This window comes from Hypanus sabinus, chromosome 9, assembly GCF_030144855.1.
Source record: "Hypanus sabinus isolate sHypSab1 chromosome 9, sHypSab1.hap1, whole genome shotgun sequence".
NCBI lineage: Eukaryota > Metazoa > Chordata > Chondrichthyes > Myliobatiformes > Dasyatidae > Hypanus > Hypanus sabinus.
This window is the reverse complement of record NC_082714.1, coordinates 68,034,054-68,060,872: the sequence shown is the minus strand read 5'-3', so window position 1 is coordinate 68,060,872 and position 26,819 is coordinate 68,034,054. Positions and strand designations below refer to the sequence as shown.

Sequence of the window (26,819 nt, the reverse complement as noted above, 5' to 3'; positions counted from 1 at the left end):
ATTCCCTGCTGAGAACATTCTTCACCTCAGCAGGACATGGGACACCGGGAGCTCACAAAGTGGGATTATGGACCAACTCCTCTGGTGCATTCTCAAATATACTTTTCTGTGTCTAGGTTCCCTATGTTGATACAAGGTCCAGAAACTTAGCCAAAATATTATTACATTGCTATCTTCTTGTGTCGCATTTAAGCATTTTGATAATGGGGATGCGGTGATTCAGGTAATGCAAAAGAACAGAATGATTTCAGTTGTTAAATAACTCCTCTAGAAATACTGGTGGCATCTGACCAGATTCCTTGCAATTTTGAAAAAGCAGATTTATAGGATCTCCCTCCAAGGGTAGGATGTGGAACCAGAAATGGGTAAAATCAACAGCTATGCATTATAGATCACAGCCAAAATTTTATTTTGAAAAATTAAAGCATCTGTAATAATTCTGTGGGTATGTATACCTACACTTGCATTCTTGCTCACCAGGAAGCTAGTTTCTCTCCTGTTTGACATGTTTGGGGCTTTATGGCTTTAAAGTTAAAACACACAATGATTTCATTTATGGGAATTCAATTGTCAGGTAGATCATAGCAAAGGAAGCAGAATGGCAGGAAATCTTGGGAATGTTTCTGTTCTGGATAAACGCAGCAAGGAAGTATCTATTACCAAGCTCAAAGCTCTTTTGAGAAAAACTAATCATAACTAAGAATCTATCTCCTTTGCCAGAGTATTGGAGAGGGATAGGAACAGACAAGATAGGGAGACGTTTAATTGGAGTAAGGGGAAATATGAGGCTATCAGGCAGGAACTTGGAAGCACAAATTGGAAACAGATGTTCTCAGGGAAACGTATGGAAGAAATGTGGCAAATGTTCAGGCGATATTTGCATGGGGTTCTGCATAGATACGTTCCAATGAGACAGACAAAGGATGGTAGGGTACAGCAAACCGTGGTCTACAAAGGCTGTTGTAAATCTAGACAAGAAGAAAAGAACAGCTCATGAAAAATTAAAAAAAAAACTAGGTAATGATAGAGATCTAGCAGGAAGGAGTTTAAGAATGAAATTAGGAGAGCCAGAACGGGCCATGAGAAGGCTTTGGTGGACAGGATTAGGGAAAACCCCAAGGCATTCTACAAGTATGTGAAGAGCAAGAGGATAAGATGTGAGCGAATAGGACCAATCAAGTGTGACGGTGGAAAAATGTGCATGGAACTGGAGGAGATAACAGAGGTACCTAACGAGTACTTTACTTCAGTACTCACTATGCAAAAAAATCTTGGCAATTGTAGGGATGACTTGCAGCAGACTGAAAAGCTTGAGGATGTAGATATTAAGAAAGAGGATGTGCTGGAGCTTTTGGAAAGCATCAAGTTGGATAAGTCACTGGAACCAGACGGGATGTACCCCAGGCTACTGTCGGATGTGAGGGAGGAGATTGCTGAGCCTCTGGTGATAATCTTTGCATCATCAGTGGGGACGGGAGAGGTTCTAGAGGATTGGAGGGTTGCAGACCCTTGTTCCCTTATTCAAGAAAGGGAGTAGAGATAGCCCAGGAAATTATAGACTACTGTGTCTTACTTCAGTTGATCGAGAAGATCCTGACAGGCAGGATTAATGAACATTTGGAGAGGCATGAGTAGGAATAGTCAGCATGGTTTTGTGAAAGGCAGCTCATGCCTTACAAGCTTGATTCAAATTTCTGAGAATGTGACTAAATACATTGATATAGGTAGAGCCGTAGATGTAGTGCATATGGATTTTAGCAAGGCATTTGATAAGGTACCCCACACAAGGCTTATTGAGATAGTAAGGAGGCATGGGTCCAAGGGGACATTGCTTTGTGGATCCAGAACTGGCTTGCCTACAGAAGGTAAAGAGTGGTTGTATACAGGTTATATTCTGCATGGAGGTCGGTGACCAGTGGTGTGCCTCAAGGATCTGTTCTGGGACCCTACTCTTTGTGATTTTTATAAATGACCTGGATGAGGAAGTGGAGGGATGGTGAGTAAGTTTGCTGATGACACAAAGGTTGGGGATGTTGTGGATAGTGTGGAGGGTTTCAGTGGGACATTGACAGGATGAAAAACTGGGCTGAGATGTGGCAGGTGGAGTTCAACCCAGAAAAGTGTGAGGTGGTTCATTTTGGTAGGTCAAATATGATGGCAGAATATAGCATTAATGTTACCACTCTTGGCAGTATGGAGGATCTGAGGGACCTTGTGGTCCAAGTCCATAGGACACTCAAAGCTGCTGTGCAGGTTGACCCTGCGGTTAAGAAGGCATACTCTTGGCCTTCATCAATCATGGGATTGAGTTTAGGAGCCGAGACGTAATGTTGCAGCTATATAGGACCCTGGTCAGACCCCACTTGGGAGTACTGTGCTCAGTTCTGGTTGGGTTACAGGAAGGATGTGGAAGCAATAGAAAGGGTGCAGAGGAGATTTACAAGGATGTTGCCTGGATTGGGGAGCAGGCCTTATGAGAATAGGTTGAGTGAACTTGGCCTTTTCTCTTTGGAGTGACGAAGGATGAGAGGTGACCTGATAGAGGTGCATAAGGTGATGAGAGGCACTGATCGTGTGGATAGTCAGAAGCTTTTTCCCAGGGCTGAAATGGCTAGCACGAGTGGGCATAGTTTTAAGATGCTTGGAAGTAGGTACAGAGGAGATATCAGGGGTAAGATTTTTTACGCAGAGAGTGGTAAATGCATGGAATGGGCTGCTGGTGACAGTGGTAGAGGTGGAGACAATAGGGCCTTTTAAGAATTTTCTGGATAGGTACATGGATTTAGAAAAATAGAGGGCTATGGGTAAGCCTAGGTAGTTCTAAGGTAAGGACATGTTTGGCACAGCTTTGTGGGCCGAAGGGCCTGTACTGTGCTGTATATTTTCTATGCTTCTATGTTTCACTAGGCTTATCACTGGTATTCTGCATGTTTTCTATGTTTCACTAGGCTTATCACTAGTATACGGTATGTTGTTTTGTGACAGAAGTACAGTGCAAGACAAAATGTCATCATAATTATAATGCAAAGGAGGAAACAGAGGAATGATGGGGTAGTTTTCATGGACTGCTCAGTAATCTGATGGCAGAGGGGAAGCAACTGCTCCCAAAATGTTTAGTGTAGGCCTTCAAGTCCTGTACCTCCTCCCTGATGGTAGTAATGAGAAGAGGACATGTCCCAGCTGGTGTGGATCCTTAATAATGATGGATACCCACTTCTTGATGCACCCCTTTTGAAGATGCCCTCAATGGTGTGGAGGATGGTGTTGGCTGAGCCTACAACTCTCTGTAGCTTTGATTGAACCTGTTGCAATCACTGGAGTGAGGTGCTGGCCCATGGTACATGGTAGAAGGTGCTCAAAGTCACAGGTCCAAAACTCTGGGGAGAAAAAGATAGGAACACCTTTGTTAACATCCAATAAAATAACAAGAATTTTCTTTTGTATACATCATATTTTTCTCTTCCTGGAAAGAGAGCCATTTTATTTGGACCTGCAATTTTGTATTGGGACAGTAAATTCACATTGGCAGAAGTGACATAGGGCATTAAAGTGCTGTCTGGTAACAAAACTATCCTTAGCTTTGAAAGTGAGGTCAGGTATAATCAATGGAAGACTACTTAGGGAAAAAACTTACAACATCACAGGATGGGACACATTCTATTGCTGAAGGAAGTCATTGTGTCATAGAAAAGTACAGCACAGTAACAGGCTCTTTGGCCCTAGTCCATGCCAAACCATTTGCAGTGTCTACTCCCATCGGCCTGCATTGGGACCAGTGCCCTCCATAGCCCTGTAACTATCCAAATTTCTCTTAAACTTTGAAATCGAGCTTGCATGCACCACTTGAGCTGGCAGCTCATTCCACACTCCCACCATCCTCTGAGTGAAGAAGTTTCCTCTCATGCTCCCCTTAAACTTTTCATCTTTCACACTTAACCCATGACCTCTAGTTGTAGTCTCAACCAACACCAGTGGAACAGCCTGCTTGCATTTACCCCATCTATACCCAATTTTTATACCTCTATTTTTATACCTCTACATTCCAAGGAATAAACCCATTCAATCTTTCCATATAATTCAGGTCCTCCAGTCCCAGCAACGTCCTTGTAAATTTTCTTAATACTCTTTCAAACTTATTTACATCTTTCCTGTAGGTAGGTGATCAAAACTGCGCACAATACTCCAAATTAGGCATCCCACAAAACATCCCATCCCCTGTGCTTTCATTTATGAAGGCCAACGTGCCAAAAATTTTCTTTATGATCCTATCTACCCATGTCACCACTTTCAATTAACTAGGGACCAGTATTCCCAGATCCCTTTGTTTTATCACATTCCTTAGTGCCCTACCACTCACTGTGAAAGACCTACCCTGGTTGGTCCTACTGAGTTGCAAAACCTCGCATTCGGCTGCATTAAATTCCATCTGCCATTTGTCCAGCTGGTGCAGATCCTGCTGAAAGTTCTGGTCTTCCTCACTGTCCACTACACCCCCAGTCTTGGTGTCATCTGTAAGTTTCCTGAACCAGTTCTGTTATCCAGATCAACAGCTTCCTCACTAATGATGTCAGCCTCACCAGCCTATAAATTCCTGGCTTATTCTTAGAGCTTTTATTAAATAGCGGAACAACATCAGCTATCCTCCAATCCTCTGGTAACTCACTTGTGCTAATGAGGTGCTAGGGCCCCTGCAATTTCTGTGCTTGCATCTCCTGGGGTCCGAGGGAAAACCTTGTTAGGCCCTGGGGATTTATCTACCCTGATTTGCCTCAAGACAGCAAACACTTTGTAATCTATACAGGGTCCATGACCTTGCTGCTGCTTTGCCTATTATAGACTCTGTTTCTGTCTCCTGATTAAATACAGATGCAAGAAATCTCCCCCATCACTTTTGGTTCCATGCAAAGATTACCATACTGATCTTCTGGAGAACCAATTTTCTCCTTTGCACTTTTACTCTTAACATATGTAGAATCCCCTAGGTTTCTCCTTCACCCTGCCTGCTAGGCCGACCTCATGCCTTCTTTTAGCCCTCCTGATTTCTTTCTTAAGTGTTCTCTTGCATTTCTTGTACTCCATAAGCACATAATTTGTTCCTACTTACTTATACCTGCTATGTACCTTTTTTTTCCTTAACCAGGGCCTTGGGAAAACAAAGCTTCCCTAAACCTGTCATTTTACCTTTTATTCTGAAAGGCATGTACAGTCGACTTTCACTAATCCAACTACCTGTAATCCAGTTCCTTCAATACTCTAGCACTGATTACAAATTTTCCACGCAACTGTAATTTCAAATTTCCTGGGTCACTGTACCAATTTGCTGGACATTTTTTTTGGTTGCACTAGATTTGTTCACGTGTTGGCACGCTCTTATAAGTGCAGACAGGTGATTCCTGCTTGTTTTCCTACAATTATGGCCTCAGTGAGTAAAGGAAATACACCTCATGCTGTGAAGCAAAAACACTGCACATTATCCATTAAAGCTAAGGTTGACCTCTTGAAAAAACTGGACAGTGGTGTATCAGTGAAAAGTTTGTGTGAGTGTTACAACATTGGCTCTTCCACAGTGCAGAATTTAAAGAAACAGAAAGAATAACTGCTACATTTTTTTTGCTGATAGTGGCTCACAGAAACAGATGTGTATAAGAAAAACAATGAAAGATGGAAGAAGTTCGGAACTAGATAAAGTGCTGATAATGTGGTTTAATCTTTGTGTAAGTGAAGGTGTTGACTATCTGGAGATATGGTGAAGGAACAAGCAAAAGTGTTTCATGAAGAACTAGGACTAGATTATGAGTGTGACTACAGTGAAGGCTGGCTTCATCGGTTCAAGCAGCGTCATGGCTTACAGTCTCGTGCAGTGTGGGGTGAAAAACATCCAGCAGACAGGGAAGCAGCAGCAGAGTTTGTTGACAAGTTTGCCAAGTTAGTCTTCAATGGGAAATCAAGCCCCGAGCAGGTGTACAATCTTGTGCCAGTTTCAGCACCAGTTCCTGATGCTTCGCTCATTTTTCAAAATGAAGATGTTGATGATCCTGTCAACCCCACACTTTCAGACACGTAACTTTGCCAGAAGGTACATTAAACATCTCACTTTAGAAGTGAAAGTGCTCAACTGTTCTGTATAAGTTAATTCCTGCACATTTACCGGTACCCTTTATTTTATCTCTGCCTGTACAGTATATTAAAATGTTATTAAAATTTCACTTGTTACTCATTTAATATTTCTGTTTCATTATTATCTCACTTGTACTGATATACACGATATTTTAAAGGTATGATGAGGCAGTTAGCTATTGCTTCATGTGATCCTTCTGTAATTCGGCATTTTCACTAATCAGTCACTCCTCAGGTACCAGTGGTGCCGGATTAGTGAAGGTCGATAAAATCACCTACCATAACAACCTTGTGTTTCGTGCAGCAGCCTGCAATCTCTACAGACTTGCTCCTCTAAATCCCATGGACTGCTGGGTGGCCTAGTAACGTAGTCTTACCTTCGTTATTCCTCAGTTCCACCCACAACATCTCACTAGGTGAGCGCTCCTGACTGAGCATGCTGTGACAGTATCCCTGATTATGAACACCACCCCTCCTCCTTTATCATGTCTAAAACAATGGAACCCAAGAATATTGAGCTGCCAGTCCTGCCCCTCCTGCAACCAAGTCTCAGTAATGGCTACAATGTCACAATTTCATGCGTTGATCCAAATTTTGAGCTCATCCGCCTTTCCTGAGCTCAGAAATTAAGTCTCAGCATGTTCAACCTTTTGATTCCTGACTTTGTCCAACACCTCTCCAGAAAGTGTTTTGACATTCTGGTTCCCATCCCCCTGCAACACTGGTTTAAACTACCACCCCCCATGCAGCATTAGCAAACCTTCCCACTGGGATATTAGTCTCCAACCAATTCAAGTGTAAACCATCTCTTCTAAACAGGTTCCACCTTCTGTGGAAGAGAGCTCAGTGACACCCTCCCTCCTACACCAACTTCTGAGCCACGTGTTAAACTGTATAATCTTCCTTTTTCAGGTGTCACAGGTAGAGATTTTGAGATCACAATTCTAGAGATCCTGCCCTTGAATTTAGCACCTAACTCCCGGAACTCCCTGTGCAGAACCCCATCTCTCGTCCTACCCATGTCATTGGTACCTACATGGACCATCACCCTTCCACTTAAGAATCTGAAGACTCGATCTAAGTTATCCTGCAAGGCAACATACCATTTTGGAATCTCATTCTCGTCCATAGAACCTCCAGTCAGTTTTCCTAACCAACTAATCCTCTAACACCACAGCTTGCTTCTTTTCCCCAATTCCCTTGAGTCACAGAACAAGACTCAGTGCCACAGACCTGACCACTGTGACTTTCCTCAGTACCTGTTGTTGAGGGGGTTGGCCACAGGGGTGCTCGGCACTGGCTGTCTAATCCCTTTCCCTTTCCTGACTATCAGTCTCCTGTGTCCTGCACCTTGGGTGTAACTTCCTCTCTATACATCCTATTTATCACCCCCTCAGCCTCTTGAATGAACCAGACTTCATCCAGTTCCAACTCCTTAACATGGAGCGTTAGAAGCTAAAACTTGATGCACTTCTTGCAGTTGTAGCTGTCAGGGACACTGGAGGTCTCCCTGCCTCCCCACATCCTGCAAGAGGAGCTTTGCACTATCCTGCCTGGCATCTCCAATGTTCAAACTGAGCAGATATAAAGAAACTGGAAAAAAATCTACCTACAGCATTTTCACTTTCTCTCACTTAAGCCTCTTCTTACTGAAGCTTCAAAGAGCTGAAGTCTCAAAATTTCCACTCCAACACTGTCCACTCCAGCAGAGTCTGCTCAGCTTGCCAATCAATCCTGATCGCTGATTGGCCGCTGCTCCAAACACTAACCTGTCATGAGTTGATTGGTAACCCTGAGCGAGCTATGTCTTCTCATGCTTTGGATCTCTGATTAGTTGCTGCACAAAAAGTCTACAGGACTCCATTTGTGCAGTAGTCTACCACACAAAAATGCCAGAATTTCTCATCTGTATTTCAAGCATTGCTCTTTAGCAATGCTCAACATCTTGGAGATGTTGTTAGTTTATTACTGCACTGCAAGTAGCTTTAAGCACATCCCCAGGACCTGGAGGAAATCATCCTGCTGGAACCTTTGGACATTAACAGGGACCCTCATGTTGATCATCTGCTAATGCAGGAAGCAGGTTATAATGACAGGAATGGATTATTACTAGCAATAGATTGACGAATACGGAATAAACTTTGCGGCTGGAGTCTCTTCAACTCATACAAAGTGGAGACAGTGCTCTCTATACTTTGATTCAGCTGCAAGCTGCAGAATGACTGATGCTCTTGATTGCATCTGGTAAGACAGAGTTAGGGCTAGATGTGAACTTTCAAAAATCTTGGTTACAAAGTTAATATTGGGTCAGATGACAAAAAAGAAAAGAGCTATGTCACAGCAATTGCAGTGAAATGAAGGCACGCACCTCAAGTCAAATCTGACAGGATAATGTGAGAATGATATGGCCTAAAGACCTTGTTCTGATGCAATGGTGGATATAAACGTACTGGATGCAGAAAGCAAACTACGCATGAAATTGTCTTCCACACCAGCATCATGCTCATCCTCCCTATTTTTCCGAGTAACAAGAAGTTAAACTGGAATTGAGGTACAGCTCAAGTAAAGTGATAAAAGGTTAACGTAGCATGAGTCCCTGCAAAGAAATAAATACATTCCATTCCAAAGTCTTAGGATGAAAGGTCATCAGCTGGCGGTACTGTGTCAAACCTGAAAAGAAGTATACCAAACTGACATTGCTAGCTCTTCCAAGTACGTAAGGGCAAGTTTTACCCAACCTACTAGCTCTTTTCACAGTATTTCCCTGCTCTCATTTGGAGAGGAGGTATATATATATATAGACGTTGTATGAAGATTCAGTTACACTGAAGTGGCAGCATCCCCCTTTTACAACCAACTAAATCGCACCAAATAACTCTCCAAAAATGAACTTTTTATGCTACTTATTTTGGGATTGATCTTATGAATGATAGATTATGAATTATAAGTTCATTAATTATAATTTCTTTTTGCTTAAAAGAGATCACAAGCTCAAGTCAAGACACCCCTGCTAGTCTCAAATACTGCTTACCCGACGAAGACCACTATAACATCCTCATCTTCGTGTTCCTGGCAGCAAGTCTCTTCGTTGTTATATGTTTATTTCTGATACTGCTTGTTTACACTGTCAAAAGAAGAAATGTTTTCAGATGGGACACTGCTGCTTCCAGTCACAAGATGGGTCCCCAATCGGAAGGTCAGTAAGCTGCAGAGCAACTACATTGAAACTGGCAGATTTTTGCAGGCTGCTTTGTAGTGGGGTGGAAGGGAGTGCAGGTGTTGTAGGGGGTGCAACTTCGATCAGACAAACTCAAAAGACAAAATCAGCACAATTAAGTTGCCACCCTGTCAGGTGACAAACAACTTACAGCTGGCCTGGGTTCGCTGTCCCGGATCAGCTACCTTATAGAAAGGGCAGTGAAGTGAGGGTGGAGGAAGCAGGATGGCAAGTTTGGTGAGTGTTGCTGTCCTGTTCCAGGACTGCAGCAATGGTAATATCACTGTACCGATCCACACACGAGGTTGTTATGTTTTCAGAAGCCTGCACCCTGAGCCTAAAGGAATTAAATCCATAAACAAATAGCTTGAGAGATTCTCAATCTTGTTTTTAAAGTGCTTTGCCTGCTGGGAACAAATTAGCTGCCAGCCCACCATCTTGTCTCTTACAAAATTTTCACCATTCAAATGTTTTCAAATTTTACAATTTCCCCCAAAAGTTCCAAGACTGTAATGTGATGTAAATCCAATATATTGAATGGGGTTTCCTGAATTCTTCAAAAGGACAGAAGGCAAAGAGTGGGAATAAAGGGATCCTTTTCTGTTTGGCTGCTGGAGACCAATGATGTTCCATGGAGGTCTGTCTTGGGACAGATTCTTTTTACGTTATACATTAATGATTTAGATGATAAAATTGATGGCTTTGTGACCACTTTTGGGGAAAATATGAAGATAGCGGGAGGGGCAGGTAGTATTGAGGAAGCAGAAAGGCTGCAGAAGGATTTAGATTAGGAGAATGGGCAAAGGTAGCAGATGGAATAGTGTCAGTAAGTGTCATGTCTGGTCTTGCATTTTGGTCAAAGGAATAAAAGCATAGTCCGTTTTCTAAATGGGGAGACAATTCAAAATTCTGAGGCGCAAAGGAATTTGGGAGTCCTTTTGCAGGATTCCCAAAAGGTTAATTTGTAGGTTGAATTGTTGATGAGAAAGGCGAATGCAATGTTAGCATTAATTTCAAGAGACCAGAATATAAAAGCAAGGATGTAATGCTGAGGCTGTATAAGACACTAATGAGGCCATATTGAGAGCAGTTTTGGGTCCCTTATTTAAGAAAGGATATGCTGACATTGGAGAGGGTTCAGAAGAGGTTCATGAGAATGATTCTGGGAATGAAAGGGTTACTGTATGAGCAGCGATTGAAGGCTCTGGGTCTGTGCACACTAGAATTTAGAAGAATGTGGGGGTGGAGTATGTCATTGAAACCTATTGAATGTTGAAAGCCTTGATAAAATGGATATGAAGAGGATGTTCCCTTTGGTTGGGGTGTCTATGACCAGAGGGTACAACCTCAAAATAGAAGGATATCCATTTAGAACAGAGATGAGGAGAATTTGTTTTTTTAGCCAGAGGGCACTGAATCTGTGGAATTCATTGCCATAGGTGACTGTGGAGGCCAGATCACTGGATACATTTAAGGCAGAAGTTGATAGCTTCTTTATTAGTGAAAGGTTAGGGGGAGAAGGCAGGAGATTGGGACTGAGAGGGAAATGAATCAGCCATGATTCTGCAGAGCAGAATCAATGGCAAGGGCTTGGAGAGGAAGGTTATTCCCTTTTAGAGGTTAAATCAGCCTGAATAGATTACCATGCAACAGGAACTGAGAACAAGGAGGCACTTCTGCCACAATAGGTTGAGTTCCATGGCTTTCCTTCCATTTCTAATAATTATACCTGCTTAGATAATGCAGCATATAGATAGATAATGAAACAGCTCATGCTCATGTGCAACATATAAAATGGGTCAATGTGCCAAGTAATGACCAATTTTATTGAGTGTTTACCTACAATATTTGACATTCTACGTCATTATCACTGACAAATCCTTGTTCAATACTATCCTGTGAACTGCATTGACCAGAAACTGAAGAGGAACTGCCACAAAATGTCTGCAACAGTCTGTTGGAAGCACTCTGCAGGTCAAGCAGCGTTAGTGGGAGCAAAGTAATTGTTGACACGTCCGGCCAGAGTCCGTGACAGGACTACATCACATATCTGGTCAGAGCCTGTGACAGAATTACATCACCATTTCAGGTCAGAGTCTGTGACAGGATTACATCACCATTTCTTCCCACTGATGCCACTTGTCCTGCTGATCTTCAAGCAGATGATTTGTTGCTCCAGATTTCAGCATATGCATTTCTTGTGCCTCTACTTAGTTGCTGCAGTTAGTAGAGGATGGATAATGGAAATCCTACAAATACTTAATAACTATCAGTTTACTAAAAATCAACAGGTTGAACAACACGGAAATTGGCCTTTTGCCAGGTCGTGGCTGAGTTAATTAGATAAGTACAAACACAATGGAAAGGCTGGCTGTAATTAGAAGGATTAAAATCAGTTGATGTAGAGGGCCTGTATTCCAGGATTACCGAAGGAAGATTATGAGAGTGGAGAAGCCTGTCAGAATATTCTACTCTTCGCTGCATTTGGCAAGTGGCAAATGGGCTACATTTGTTCAAGGTGAAAGGATAATTCAGTTTAACACTGATGATGTGCAAGGATATAGAAACAATAATCAAGGAAAAAAATAATGGGTGCTCTGATTTATTAAGAAAAGTCAGAGCAGATTTGGAAAATAAGGTGTTTGTCTAACCTAAGTATTCTGATTAAGGAAAGCAATGTTGTGTACACATACTTTAAGAAAGTATTTCACAAAATACCACATAAGGCTGCTTAACAAAACTGAAGTTCATGGATTAAGAGGACCAGATAGAAGCACTGGTGTTTACTTGGAGACTGTATAAACAATGGCAGAGTGTAAAGTGTGTGCAGGGACAGAGGGAGATGGAGCTTCATTTGCTGTCTTTGAAAGGGTCTTGGCATATTGAGAGACATGAGGGCAAAGCATAATGCCAACCAAAATCCTACTTCCCTGCATTTGACCCGTATCCCTCTAAAACTTTCTTCTTATCCATGTACCTTTTAAAGGGTTGTACCTTCCTCTACCCCACTTCAGGCAGCTCTTTCCAGATGCCCACCATCCGCTATGTGGAAAAATCTGCTCCCGATCCCAATTCAATAGTTCCCCTTTTACCTTAAATCCATATCCTCTAGTTTTACACTCCATTGCCTTGGAAAGTAGACTGAGTATCCATTTTATCTATGCCTCTCCTGATATTATACACCTCTCTATGGTCGTCCGTCACCTGTAAGACAGGAGCACAATTAGACCATTCAGCCCATTGAGTCCACTCTGCCACCTCATCAGGGTTGTTCCCCGATCCCACTCAACCCCACACACCTGCCCTCTCACCATATCCCTCGATGCCCTGACCAATCAGGAATCTATCAAATTCCACTTTAATTATACCCACGGACTTGGCCTCCACAGCAGTCTGTGGCAGAGCATTCCACAGATTCACATCTCTTTGGCTAAAAAAAAATCTTCCTTACTTCTGTCCTAAAAGGTCACCCCTCAATTTTGAGGCAGAATCCTCTAGTTCCGGAGACCCCCACCCAAGGAAACATCCTCTCCACACTTCCTTTATCTTGTCTTTTCAACATTCTGTAGGTTGCAATGAGATTCACACATATTCTTCTAAATTCCAGTGAGTACAGGCTCAAAGCTGCCAAACACTCCTCGTCTTAACCCCTTCATTTCCAGAATCATCCTCGCGAACCTCCTCTGGACTCTCTCCAATGACAACACATCCTTTCTGAGATATGGAGCCCAAAACTGTTGACAATACTCCAAGTGCAGCCTGACTAGTATCTTATAGCTTCAGCATCATCTCCTTGCTTTTAAATTCTATTCTCCCTGAAATAAATGCCAACATTGTATTTGCCTTCTTTACCACAGACTTCAACCTGTAAATTAACCTTCTGAGAGTCTTGCAAAACGACTACTATTCCCTTTGCACCTCTGATGTTTGAATTTTCTCCCTATTTAGATAATACTCTGCACTATTGTTCATTTTACCAAAATGTATTATCATACATTTCCCAACACTGTCTTCCATCTGCCACTTCTTTGCTCATTCTTCCAATCTAAGTCCTGCAGCAATTGCATTGCTTCCTCAGCACTGCCTACCCCTCCACCTGTCTTCATATCATCCACAAACTTTGCCACAAAGCCATCAATTCCATTATCTAAATCATTGACAAGCAATGTGAAAAGTAGTGGTCTCAATACTGAGCCCCAATGAACACCACTAGTCACTGGCAGCCCACCAGAAAAGGCCCCTTTTATTCCAACTCACTGCCACCCATTCCTCTATCCATGCCAGTACATTTCCTGTAATACCATAGGATTTTATCTTGTTAAGTAGCCTAATGTGTGGCACCTTTATCAAATGCCTTCTGAAAATCTAAGTATATGACATCCACTGCCCTTCCTTTGTCTACTGTGCTTGTTACTTCCTTGAAGAACTCTTAATAGGTTTGGCAGGAAAAATTTCTCTTTACAGAAACCATGCTGACTTTGCCTTTTTTAATCATTAGTCTCCAAAATCTCATCCTTAATAATGAACTCTAACCTCAGCCACTGAGGTTAAGCTAACTGGCCTATAATTTCTTCTCTTTAATCTTCCTCCCTTCTTTAAGAGTGGACTAACATTTGCAATTTTCCAGTCCTCTGGGACCATGCCAGAATCAAGTGATTTTTGAAAGGTCATGACCAATGCATCCATTATCTCTTCAGAAACCTCCTTCAGGATTCTGGAATGTAGTCCATCTGGTTCAGGTGGCTTATCCACCTTAAGATCCTTCAGTTTTCCTAGCACTTTTTCCTTTGTAATAGCAATAGCACTCACTCCTGCTCCCTGACCCCCATGGACCTCTGGCATACTGCTAGTGTCTTCCACAGTGAAGACAGATGCAAAGTACCCATTAAGTTCATCTGCCATTTCTTTGCTTCCATTACTACCTCACCAGCATCATTTTCCAGTGGTCCAGTATCAACTTTCACCTCCATTTTATTCTTTATATAACTGAAAATACTTGTAGTATCCTGCTTTATAGTATAGGCTAGTTTGCCCTCATATTTTATCTTTTCCCTTCATACAGCTATTTTTGGTGCCTTCTGTTGGATTTTTAAAAACTTCCCAATCATCTAACTTCCTACTCACCTTTGCTACCTTTATATGCCCTTTCCTTGGCTTTTATGCAGTCCTTAACCTCCCTTGTCAGCCATGGTTGCCTATCCCTGCCATTTGAGACTTCACTCCTGAGAAAACAGTCGCAGCCTATCCAATTCTTCTCTAGCAGCTTCTCTAGTAGAGATACGTATTGCTTCAGAAAATTTTCATGGACACACTTAACAAATTCTGCCCCTGGAGGGAGATGTCCATTGAGGTAGAACTTAGGCTCTCAAATAGTAAGAATTAAAGGGGCAAACATGTAGGGACTTCACAGTGTAGGAATTGTAAGATTGTTATAATCAGAGTTTAACTTCCCTAATATTGACTGGGACCTCCATTATTCTAAGTCCTTCCTGATCTGCCCCCCTCTCTTATCTCAGCCTATCACATCAGAGACACCTGTATCCTGGAACACTGAGCTACTAGTCCTGTCCACCCCTCAACTGTGTTTAGCTATAACATCCCACTCCTATCTGCCCATCTATGCCCTGACTTCATCAGCCCACCTGTAAGGCTTCTTTTGTTAAAATAAATCCAATTTAATCCCTCAGTTCTACCTCACAACCTCTTATGCCCCACCCTGGCCTACCCACTGGATTTGGGTGCTATAACCTTTATACTTGCTCAGCCCGATCAACATCAGTGGGTCTGCAGTTGAGAGGGTGAGTAGTTTCACCAGTGATCGCACCTGGACTGTACACACTGGCTTTGTGGCAAAAAGCACAGCAGTGACTCTTCCACCTCAGGTGACTGAAGTTTGGTAAATCCTCAAGACCTTCTATAGGGGCACCATTGAAAGCATCCTGACTGGCTGTGTCACCGCCCAGTTAGAACTTCACCAACCTTGATCGCTGGGAACTTCTGCGTATTTGTGGATGTGAACTTCCCTCCAGTGAGGACATTTATAGCAGCAGGTGTAGAAAGAAGGTCTGAAAGATCATTGGGGACACCAGCCACCCCGACCATAACCTGTTTCAGTGCTTCTGTCTGGCAAACGGTACCACAGCATTAAAGCCAGGACCAACAGGCTACAGGACAGCAGCTTCCTACAAACCATTAGACTTAAATTCACATGTACATTGCAATGGCGTCATAACGCAAAGATTTTTACTCCTTCATATTGTGGGATGGATGTAAGATTTTAAAATAAATTCTAATTCTAACTCTATCCTTCTCATCTGACACATGATCACTTTAGGTCCAATCCTGCCTGCTAGTCTAATTTAAACCATCCTGAGTAGTTCTAGTAAATCTCCCTGTCAGGGTACTTGTCCCCCTCTTTTTCAAAAGCAACCCATTCCTCTTGTACTAGTCATCATTGCCCTAATGGTCCAAGAAACTGAAACCATCCAACATGCACCAGTAGCTGAGCTACACATTTGTTTGCCCTGTTCTCCCATTCCTCCCTCTCACTAGTTGTCAGCACAGGAAGTGATCCAGCGAATACAAATCTAGAGGTGCTGCTTTTAACCTTTAACTCCTTATATTTGCTTTCAGGAACTCATCCTTTGCCAATGTTCACCATGTGGCTGCTCATTCTCATTGCCTTGATATTGTTCTGTAAAATGCACAAAGACATCCTTGATACTCGTACCCAAGAAGTAAAATGCTCTTCTGCAGTTCTGTTCACAACCACAAAATCTCAAATGTCCCCCTAACTATATCATTACATCTCTCCTGAACTCCACCCTCCCCTGCTGTGCATGAGACCTAGTCATGGTGTCAGAGACTTCGAAGTTCAAAGGAAATGTATTATCAAAGTCACCATTAACTACTCTGAGATTCAATTTCTTGTGGGCATTCACAGTAGAACAATGACAGAATCAATGAAAACCTACACACAAAGACCGACGACCAATCAATGTGCAAAAGACATGGCCGCTGCTGTCTCCCCCTCACCTGCAAAATATATGCAGTACTGCGTGAATGCAAGTCTTTTGGCCCATTCATTCCATGCTGACTATGTGCCCATCTAGCTAGTCCCAATTTCCTACCTTTGGCCCACATCCCTAAACCTAACTCTCCTGTACTTGTCCAAGTGCTTCTAAGATGTTACTATCATACCACTTCCTCTGGCAGCTTGTTCAAACGCTCACTACTATTAAAAGAAAGGTTGCCTTTCAGGTCACTCTTAAATCTTTCCTCCCTCACTCTACCCTGGGGAAAGACGGTTATTATTCACAGTACGTATGCCTCTCAACATTTTACACGTTTCTATAAGGTTATCACTTATTCGCCTATGTTCCAAAGAATAAAGATCTACCCTGCCAAGCTCTCTTATCAACTCAGGTCCTCTCATCCCGACAACATTCCTTTAAACATTTTTTGTACTCTATTCTGTAACACAGCATTCCAGGTATGGCCTCACCAACAACTTATACAACTGCAATATAATGTGCCAACTCCAAAACTCTATGCCTTTCACCACCCTGTCTATCTGTGATGTCACTTGCGATAAACTATGCATTTCTACCCCTAGGCCCCTCTGATCCAAAATGCCCTACCATTCGTAGTACAAATGCTACGCTGGTTTGATTTACTAAAACACCTCACCTCACATTTCTCTATTGAAATTCAGTTGCCACTCCAGAGCCACCTCCCTAACAGATCAAGGCCCATGTAATCTACAATAACCTTCTGCACTATCACCAACTGCTCTTAATTTAATGTAATCTATTACCCACTCATTGAGCCTTATGCATTCACACCATTTCATACAAATAAATAACAAATAACAAAGGCTGTAACACTAGTCACTCACCTCCAGTCCAAGAAACAACTTCCACCTCTATCCTCTGCTTCCTATGTCTGAGAAATTTTGAATTCACATTATTAGCTTTCCGTGGGATTTGGTCTTCCAGACCAGCTTACCACATGGGACCTTATTACAGGTCTCGCTGAAGTCCAGGCAGACAACACTCACTGCCCTTGCTGGAAAAAATGTATGAATTTAAGAGGAAACTACATGGGTGCTCTAAAGTAATTGAGGCTAGTACACTAACGACATTTAAAAGGCAATAGAAAAAATAGGAAATTAGGGGGATACAGGCCAAACAGAGGCAAATGGGAAAAGCTTGGATTGTAACCTTGGTTGGCATGAGCCAGTTGGGCCACGAACTGTGCTGTATGACTCTATAGCTGGAATAAATGGATAGTATCCAAGATAAACAATCTATGAGATTATCATCTCATTAACCATTCCTTCCATTACAGATATTCCATGCTTCTTGTTATCACCTCCTAGTGGCTTGCAAAAACAGCAAGCTCAGTGTACCACTCTCAGCTGCCTTCTCCATCAATGCATCGACATCCTGGCTGTTCACTAAAACAACTCAGCAAATACCACATCCTGTTAGGGCAACTTGGCTTTTCTAGCATCAGCTACATTTAACTTTGTTTAAAATGTTTTTTAAACATACGAACTGTTAGTTACAGAATACGTTATGTAGTAAGAGTTCAGTGTTGAAATCAAAAAAGTTATAACGTAGAGTAGTTACATTAATTCCAGTTGTTTTTGCAAGTTTCATAGTCTGTGTCAGAAATTGATTCAGAATGATAGTTGTCTGAGAGCAATACCAGAAGAAAATTTGCAGACTGCTGAGACCAAACAACGGGGCTCCCTTGACAAATAGAAAACTAAATTAATCCAGAACGGCATCCTCTCAGTATCTATCCACATCTTGGAGCAGTGATGGGATTGGCATTACCACAGAATGCAGCAATATTCCATTATCCATTAGGCTTGGAACTTTGGTGGAACTGAACCAGTAAATTTTCTGGTCCACCACCACCAAAGCTACTAGATGTTATTAACACTAACACCTTTTTAGCTCACTTTTAAGATGTTACAATAAATTTCCCAATGAACTAAATTTAAGAGAGAACACAAGCAATAGGACCCAGGTCAGCTTAGTTTGGGTACTATCGGAGATCTGAATGGTCAGAAAGCAGATTATCAGAGCTCTGCTCTGGAGTGAATTTAGATAACAGTAGCCATTAAACACAGAACTGCTTCAGGCTGAGTCCTCCTCAGAGCTGTTTATCAAACACAGTTTCCAATACAGTCAACACAAAGAAATAGATACCATCAGAGATACAGTCAGAGTGGGACCTAGGGAGTTCAATTATCAGGCCAGTTGTTGCAACAAAGTGAGAGGTCCAGGAGGGGATTCAAGGAGTCAGGAGTGATATTAATAGGTTGCTAACATTCACAGTGTTAGAGGGTCTGCAAGAAAACAAGTTTAAAGTGTTAGAATGAAATTTAGTGGGGATGTGAAGTCAGAAGTGGGCTGTACTGAGGCCCTCTGGCACCCACACCTCAGTGTATTAGTATTAAGTTGAAACTATAACACATTTTCAGGAGGTTAATGTTTGAATATGAGTGCCTCTCAAACCTTTACCCTGACTCGCCTCCAGAAGGGACAGCAGACATCCACACTCCAATGTTGCTTGGGCCTCACCGGAGGAGGGCAGGGCTGTAGCACCATTTACTGGCCAATGAGATAGTGAAAAACGGTGGGAGCGCAAAATAACCCATATTATGCAGCGAGCAACCCAGCTCTGCCATTATCCCATGACCTCTGGCCCTGTTTGGCCACATTTTCTGCTGAGAAGGTTGAAAATGATTTGCAGAAATTATCAATATGTGGGATAGCATCGGGGATTTGGAAAGAAAGAGATTAAATAGAGTTAAGATATTGTCTATGTACATGTTAAAAGCAGCATCTCAGCACAGTAAATCTGTCCTATACTACAGACGGGGCCAACTCCATTTCTTCAGACAAACTGCTGCAACGGGGCGTTGAAAAAGATGATCAGAACCAAAGCATCGCCTCCGATCCATCATCAGAGCCGTCGGAAACGTGCAGCTACTGCTTTTCGGAGCAGAGGATCGGCGGGAAAGAACGAAAGCTGTCGTCAAACCTGGGAATGGCCCATCCGTGTATGCAGATAGCGCCAGCCACCGACACACGAGCTCTACTCTCTGCCAGCGTCCCCCAAAACAAACCGTTTCAGATCATTTGCTCTCCCTCTCAACCCAGCACGAAGGAAGTAGAGAGCTTCCTAGAGAAGAGCCACCTCAAGTACTGAAGCTACCTGACAATAAATAGTAACCCCACTGCTTACGTTAGGCAACTAGAGTGATTGTGCATATTTCGCTGGGGTGGGGGTGGGAGTACAGGGTTTCAACGATTGCCCCATTTTACTGAAAGTAGTTTGATTGCTGCACACTAGAGAAAACCCTTTTTTGGCAGACTACTGCTGTTGTCAACCACAGAACGGGTGAGAAGTAGTGGGGCCGTTATTTAAGGAAAGACTGTCCAGAGGAGGCTAACAAGGATTATCTTGGAATGAAAGAGTTTCGAAGAACGGAGGGGGTGGGTTAATAACATTGAAACCTATCGAATATTGAACGGTCTAGATAGAGTGGCCGTGAGAAAAATGTTTCCAGTAGTTTTTTTTTTGGGGGGGGGGGGGAGAAGAGAAGAGGGAGGAGTCTAGGACTAGGGGGGAAGAGCTTCAGATGTCTCTTTAGAACAGACAAGAGGAGGAATTTTGTTAGCCAGAGGGTGGTAAATCTGCAGAAGTCATTGCCAATGATAACTGTGAGGGCAAGTCATTGGATACATTTAAAACAGAATTTGAGTTTCTTGATTAGTGTGGGTGTCAAAGGTTACTGAGGGAAGACAGGAAAATGGGGTTAAGAGGCCAAGACAGAATGGCAGAGCAGACTTGATGGGCTGAATGGTTTTTTCCTACTGTCTTAAGGTCTTATAGTCAGGACTTGGACAAGACAATATTTTGGTTACCCAGGTTTGCATTTGCCACAGGCAGCTTTATGCCCTTTGATGAGCTGAATTTGAGAAGTGCAAATAAATGGGATAGGAGGAAATACCAGAAAAGGATAGAAAGGGGAAGAGAAGCTGGGCAATTCCTGCTGCTACTCATAACAATAAGTGAAAATTCGGGGGAGGGGGGAGGACATTAACAACTATTCAAGTCTATTTTTTGGAAATTATATTTACATTCCACCAAGACTACAAATGGTAGATTCAATTGTATTCAGAAAGGGAGCTAGATTAAAAAGTTGAAAAGGCAAGTAGGGAAAGGAATTAAGAAGTGCTGGATTACTCTGAAAGCATTTTGGGCTCTGCTGAACACAACCAGCACACCCTGCATAAACATGAAAATGGCTGTAATTGCTTATGAAGTTTCCACAAAAAAGAGCCCACAACTTCAGGAATGTAAGAGAAGATGATAGAATGTCACTAGATCTAATATTAACACATGCACTATCAGCTAAGTAATCTACTGCACCTGTTGGATTATCCAAAGGTCTTTAACTTATGTAAAAATAAAACATTTTCAAATTAACTTTTGTGAGGCTGCTGAGAAAATGACTTGTTTGATTTTGGGAACTGCCCTAAAGGGCCCAAAAGAAACCAGAAAAAAATCTTAAACCAAATGGGTTCATATATTGACTATGTGAAACAAAGTTTAAGGCCAGTTAGCCTTACTTGGGTTGTGGAAGACCTCAAATCTGTTAAAACGAGAAAAGACTAAAATATTTATACATAAGTATTTAGTTATGATGAATGTAATGGTTGATACAAAAACAGTCACAGGCATGATGTGTCTAAATACTGTGGATCTGTATGAGTATTACCAGTGAGGCTTGTGAAGCAAATTCTACACATGGAAATCAGAGAATGTAAAGCAAGCTAAATGTAAAACAATGTGCACTTTGAACTAATAAAAAAAGGCAAATATGATAGAGCTTTAAAGTGTGCACATAATGGAGATGAACTAAATCACAGGAACAGAAATGAACGATCCTTGCAATGTGGAGAAAAATAGTACCTCAAATCAGAAAAATACTGAAGGAAAGTTTACAGCAATTAAAAAGAAAATGAGTCATTGTGCAACACTGAGATAATATACTAGCTTAGAATCACTGAAGTTCACCGTGGAGTAAAGCAGGCTTTGTTCTTGCTACCAGAGTTTGTGATCAGAAATTGTACATACTTACAGGCATTATGAAAAATGCATCTAGTTATGGCAGGATATTCAAATATATCACAGGAAAATACAAACTGATACAATAAATAGGTCTCCATGGCGTTATGAAGACAGTATCAGATAACCCATAGTTAAATGATTTATTTTGACATTTGCTTTTTCAGAACATGGAAAATAAAAATCAAATGAGATTACAAATGAAATTGGTACTGCAGGCAATACCACAAATGGAGAACTAGAATAACATAGAGGGGCTGAACAAATATACATTACCCTGTCTGGAGTATATTAATCGGAGTCCTTACATTTTGTTTCATAGAGGATAGTGCATTAACAAATGACCCTTAGCATGGGAAATGCTTGACCCACCTGGCACTCTGGGAAATGCATTTTCTTTTAAGCAGCTTTTGTATATCAAACACTATTACCCACAAATAAAAAGGGCAACTCCCAGAATGCACTGTGATTACCCAAGCTCATGAACCGAGCACACTTATCAAACTGCTGAAGCTGACTTCTATTTGTAAGCCTTTTGAGGGCAAAGTGTGTGAAAACAGTTGATATAATTTGGATGTTTTCACTTCTGTTATAACTCCATTCCACTACAGTGAGCTACACATCTGCTTAAGTTGAGCAAGAGTCCATCGCAGGATGACTGACAATCTGAAGGCCAAGTGACATGTTTGAGATTTTTGCATAATTGTGAATGAAAATAAATAGAAACTCTCCCTTTAAAAAAGTAATTGCCACTGGCAATTCTGCTTTGGAGATCATCTAAAAATACTACCAAAATGAACGTTATAGCCAATGTTTAGCAGTGTATTAACAGCAGGAATATAACTATATTGAAAACCTTATTTTCACTTTCAGATCTAAAATCACTTAATCATTAGCTATTACATCATTTCAGATAAAATCAGTGCAGGAAATCTGTAATCATCAAGTCTTTTACGAATCATTTTGTTTGCACATCTTCACAGTAACATTAAGAAGTTCAGAGGGAATGTATGGAGGGAAGATTTCTTACCACAATAATGTCACTTGACCTTAAATGTACAAGAAAACAATTCTCAAGATGTAGCTTACACTGCCATGTGGACATTGCCCATGCCATACCCAAATACTTAAGTTTCTGGTGCACTGCACGATACACAGGGGATGGCATATGAAATGCCCGCGTGGGACTTACACCGCATTCACCTACATGTAAACAGCACAGGTTCTACACTTCACTGTAGTTACAAGAAAACCCAATACTGAGAAGGCCTATTCCAGAGGAATGAACACGAATGAAACTCAACTTGCATAAGTATTTTTAAGCCGAGTGACAGAGTTTTGAGTTCAGAGCTCCAGAGGAATGCAAAGCACTGCAGAACCTTAATTTGCTAATACACAGAGGTGCTGACTGAAAAGCAGCTATGGAAGGACGATTAAAAATGCTTGCACAGGTTTATTGAAGTTCACTCAGGGGTGACAGTTTGCCTGGTGTGCAGATTAATTTGATGGCTTTCATGATCCAAATACCTACTGCAATGTTCAGTTTGTGAATAACTTAAGAACCCTGAAGAGACCTTTCCTCAAATTTCAGGCTTGAACATACATATTTACAGTTTCCTATCATTTTGTGACAAGAAATACAGAGACAAGTATTGATTATCAAACTAGGGAATGGGGGAGCTGGTTGTGGAGTTAAATCATTCTTTTTTTAAAAAGGGGAATAGTTGAAGGGAATATTCCAGATTGAACCTCAATCTTAGAAATACTGAAACAAGAAAGTAGAGCATTTAATTGTATAGAAAAGTCGGTGTTTGAATAGGGACAAAGTGCTTGGTCAAAGCAACCCAGATGTGATTTCCAGTTGCAATGCTTCGTCTGGACTGAACAGGGCAAAGAGCCAGTATAAAGTGAGGAGGAGTGGAACAAGAACTGGCAGGCAAGAGGTAAATCCAGCCGAGGAGAGCTGACAGGCAGATGAAGGAGAAAAATGTGGTGAGAGGGGTTAGGAGGCTAAAGGTGAGGTAATAAAAAAAAATTGCAAATGATGGAATCTAATAAGAAGGTGGAACATGGAATCAAAAAAGAGGTGGGATGGGCAGATGGGAGCAAGAGAAGGGAAACCTATTTAGACAACTTAGAAATTCAAATTTAAAAAATACTTCAGCTGGAAAAAAGTGCATCTTGTACTTAAACCTGACATCATCTCATATACTGCAGACGTGAGGAAAATTACATTGCATTAATTAGGATTTTGGCTTATTTTGCATTCTGCTTTTGTAGAACTTGAGTGCAATATTTGCACATTTTATGTTAAATACCAAGAGGAATTCTAGCTACTGATGCTAAAGCGAGGACCTCCTACCTAGGTGTATAATAATTACCCTGTTTAACATGAATGGCTAGAATTTGGATGTGGTTCCACAAAGCCTTGCATTTCTCGCTGTTCTGGTTCCCTGATTGCTAGCAGCTACACAAAAATCCATCACAACACGCAGAGCTACAGTAAACACAATATGGATGCCATGTGTCCTCAGAAACACAAGTTTGAATGACAGTATTTTATGAAAACTGAACCACAAAAGCAAGTGACAAAAGGGCTGGCTCCTTGCTTTGGTAGGGGAAGACATTATTTCATATAGGCAATGGGTCAAAGCAGCCCAGTGAGGGATTAACCTTAACTGGATATTCAAACAAATGGGAGTGCCATAAAGCTTTAATGGGATAGATAGTTTACTGAGAATCAACATGGCATCCAGGATGCTTGCTGATCACCATGAACAGTTAATCATAGTTATGCTCTGTTTTATGATTTTTTTGTGTATAAATAAAATATTTACTTTTTGTTAATCCAGATTGTACAACATTATGAAATGAACAACTTCAGCTCCTGTGGAACAAGCTATTTGGGAGTTGCTCAACATCCCGTCCTGCTTAAGAAAGATGTACAGAATATTCTATTTGTGGAACATTGTTCCAAAAGCAACTAATACAGAATATAAAAAGTGAGAATAACATAACAGGCTGCATTTCATCAGCATTCCCTTGTCTCAGGCCCCTCTGGTCTGATCATATTGTTTCATATAATGAAGGCCACTTAGACTGCCACATGGATCCTTCTTTCCGACAAGACAGCAAAAGCTCCCAAACATCAATCTACTGCTACGACCAGACTGCATAATTTAAAAAATAAATCAAGGAGAAGAATCCAGAGCAGTCAGTGTGGCTGTGTGTGTGTGTGTGTGTCTGTGTCTGTGTGAGAGAATGCGTGTGTGCACCTATGCATGCACGTACACGCATGCATGTTTTAAGACAGACACAAAATTTTCCACCATTGTGATGTAAGGCCATCTTGAAACATGAGCATTTGTACAATAAACGAATATCAAGGTCCAGTACAGTTTCATTACAGTACAGCTGCTCTGAACCTTTGACAGGAAAATCTAAAAGCTAGAAGGCAAACAAATGTGGGCCCAATACAGAAATCTGTCAGGTTGCATCAATCTACACAAGTCTGGCAACACATACATACTGAAAACCTGTCTCAGTACTGCATTCAGTTTTAATGGCCATTCTTTTGAAAATATATGCCTACTAGTTTCATACAGTACTCAATATCTAAATCCACAGAAGTGTATCTGCAAGTCATTAATACCATCCATTTGCTCTCAAACCCATCTCAATGGGATGGTTTGTTATTATTGTTATACACTTGGTCAGCTGGAGCTGGAGCACCATGAGAACAGAAGCAGATATGTGTACCCTCCCCCCTCCTTCCTTTCCAGAGATGTGGGTTGCAGCTTTGAGGATAACCCGTGCCTCTTCAGTCTCATTCCATTGGGTGTTCCGCCTCACTCCTTCAGACCAATGTCAAGTAGGTTCACTCAGTGCTGACAGTACTTAGAGTTTCAGGTAGGTTGTGTATCGTTCTGAAGGCTTCCCCCAGTCTGATAAGGCTACTCGTATTCAAGGAATTGTTTGTGATAAAACAAGAGATACCTACAGAAAAAGAAAATTAAGATTGTTAATGTACATAATAAAAACAATTAGCTTATAGTATATACTCAGATACACTCCAGAACCAACTAACAAACTTTATTACAGCACTTTCAAATGACACTCACAAACGCTGTTGAGACATTACACCAGGTGTGTTAAACACAACTAATGGTATGGTATCATGCTCAGCATTATATGAAATAAAACTCCCACTGAAAGCTAAACAACAAAAGAAATTAGAATAACTTCAAATGATAAAAAACATAAGCAAAATAGAAGGGATCACAAGAAACAGCAGAAGATGATTCAGCCCTTATGCCTGCTCTTCCACTCAAAGACCACAGTTCTAACTACCAGCACAAATTCCACATTCATCAATTCTCTTAACAGCTAAAAATCTATCAGTCTGACTTGACCTTATTCATGAACTGAGACTTCGTAGCATTGGAAAAGATTCTCTATTCTTGGACAGAGAATTACAAAAATTCACTGCCTGCTATGTACAGAAATCTCAAATTGCAAAATGTTGCCCCCTTACTTTGAGACAGTAATCTGAGACATTTAAGAGAAACACCATTGAATCTATGCTGTCAAACCGCAAAAAAATTTTGTACAATTCAATTAAATTACTTCATTCTGTTAAATACAAGTATAGCCCAGTCAACTTAATCTATCATATGATAAACCATTCACTGCTAGAATCCATCTAGTTAACCTTCACCGTTTTTCATCTACCTGTGCTTGAGTAGGGAGAACGGATGAACACAATATTCCAAATGTAGTCTTACTTGGGCCTTACATAATTAGACCAAATTTCTTGCTTTTATACCAGTTTCCCTCTTAACTTCTTGCTGTACCTTCATGTTAATTTTTCGAAGATTTGCATACAAGGACTCTCTGGTGAAAGTTTGAAAGGTGGCGATGTCTGAAGTGGCCAGAGATCAAAAGGAGGATTGGGTTAAGTTGGAAATTTGTGCAGCAAACTAAAAGTTTGTGAACAAATGCAGGCAAGCCAAAGGAAACAATGATGAACAAAAATGTTGACTCAATGACTTTAAGTCTATGGTGTATCGAACAAGCCAAGGATCAAGTCTAGTGGATACTTTTCCACAATGGATCAGGTTTAAAAGAACATAACAGACAGCCACAAATTTGCAGAAGGACTGTCAAGATCATGACTAGAATATTATAATTTCTGTTTCTTAAGCAAATATATCTACTTATTAGAGGCAGTGCAGAAATATCTACAGATCTCACATAGAATAAAAAGATAACTTATTCATGCATTCCACATCCTTAAAGAAACATACAAACCAAATCCTAATTAATTCAGGAG

General features: G+C 41.3%; 2 protein-coding genes across 5 annotated transcripts in view; one reads left to right on the top strand and one right to left on the bottom strand.

The window, feature by feature from the left end:
• Positions 1-21,559, top strand: part of LOC132399468 (tumor necrosis factor receptor superfamily member 13B) — a 42,727-nt gene extending 21,168 nt beyond the window's left edge. The window contains exons 4-5 of the mRNA XM_059979855.1: positions 9,098-9,313; positions 19,227-21,559. Coding sequence (XP_059835838.1) covers positions 9,098-9,313; positions 19,227-19,561 — 551 coding nt within the window. The 3' untranslated portion in view covers positions 19,562-21,559. The remainder of the gene's footprint in view (positions 1-9,097; positions 9,314-19,226) is intronic.
• A 52-nt stretch (positions 21,560-21,611) lies between these two features.
• The window catches only part of usp22 (ubiquitin specific peptidase 22), a 203,755-nt gene continuing 198,547 nt past the window's right edge, over positions 21,612-26,819 (bottom strand). For all 4 annotated transcript variants that reach the window (XM_059979850.1, XM_059979853.1, XM_059979852.1 and 1 more), the window contains one exon: positions 21,612-25,483. In XM_059979850.1, the coding sequence (XP_059835833.1) occupies positions 25,441-25,483 (43 nt within the window). In that variant the 3' untranslated portion in view covers positions 21,612-25,440. The remainder of the gene's footprint in view (positions 25,484-26,819) is intronic.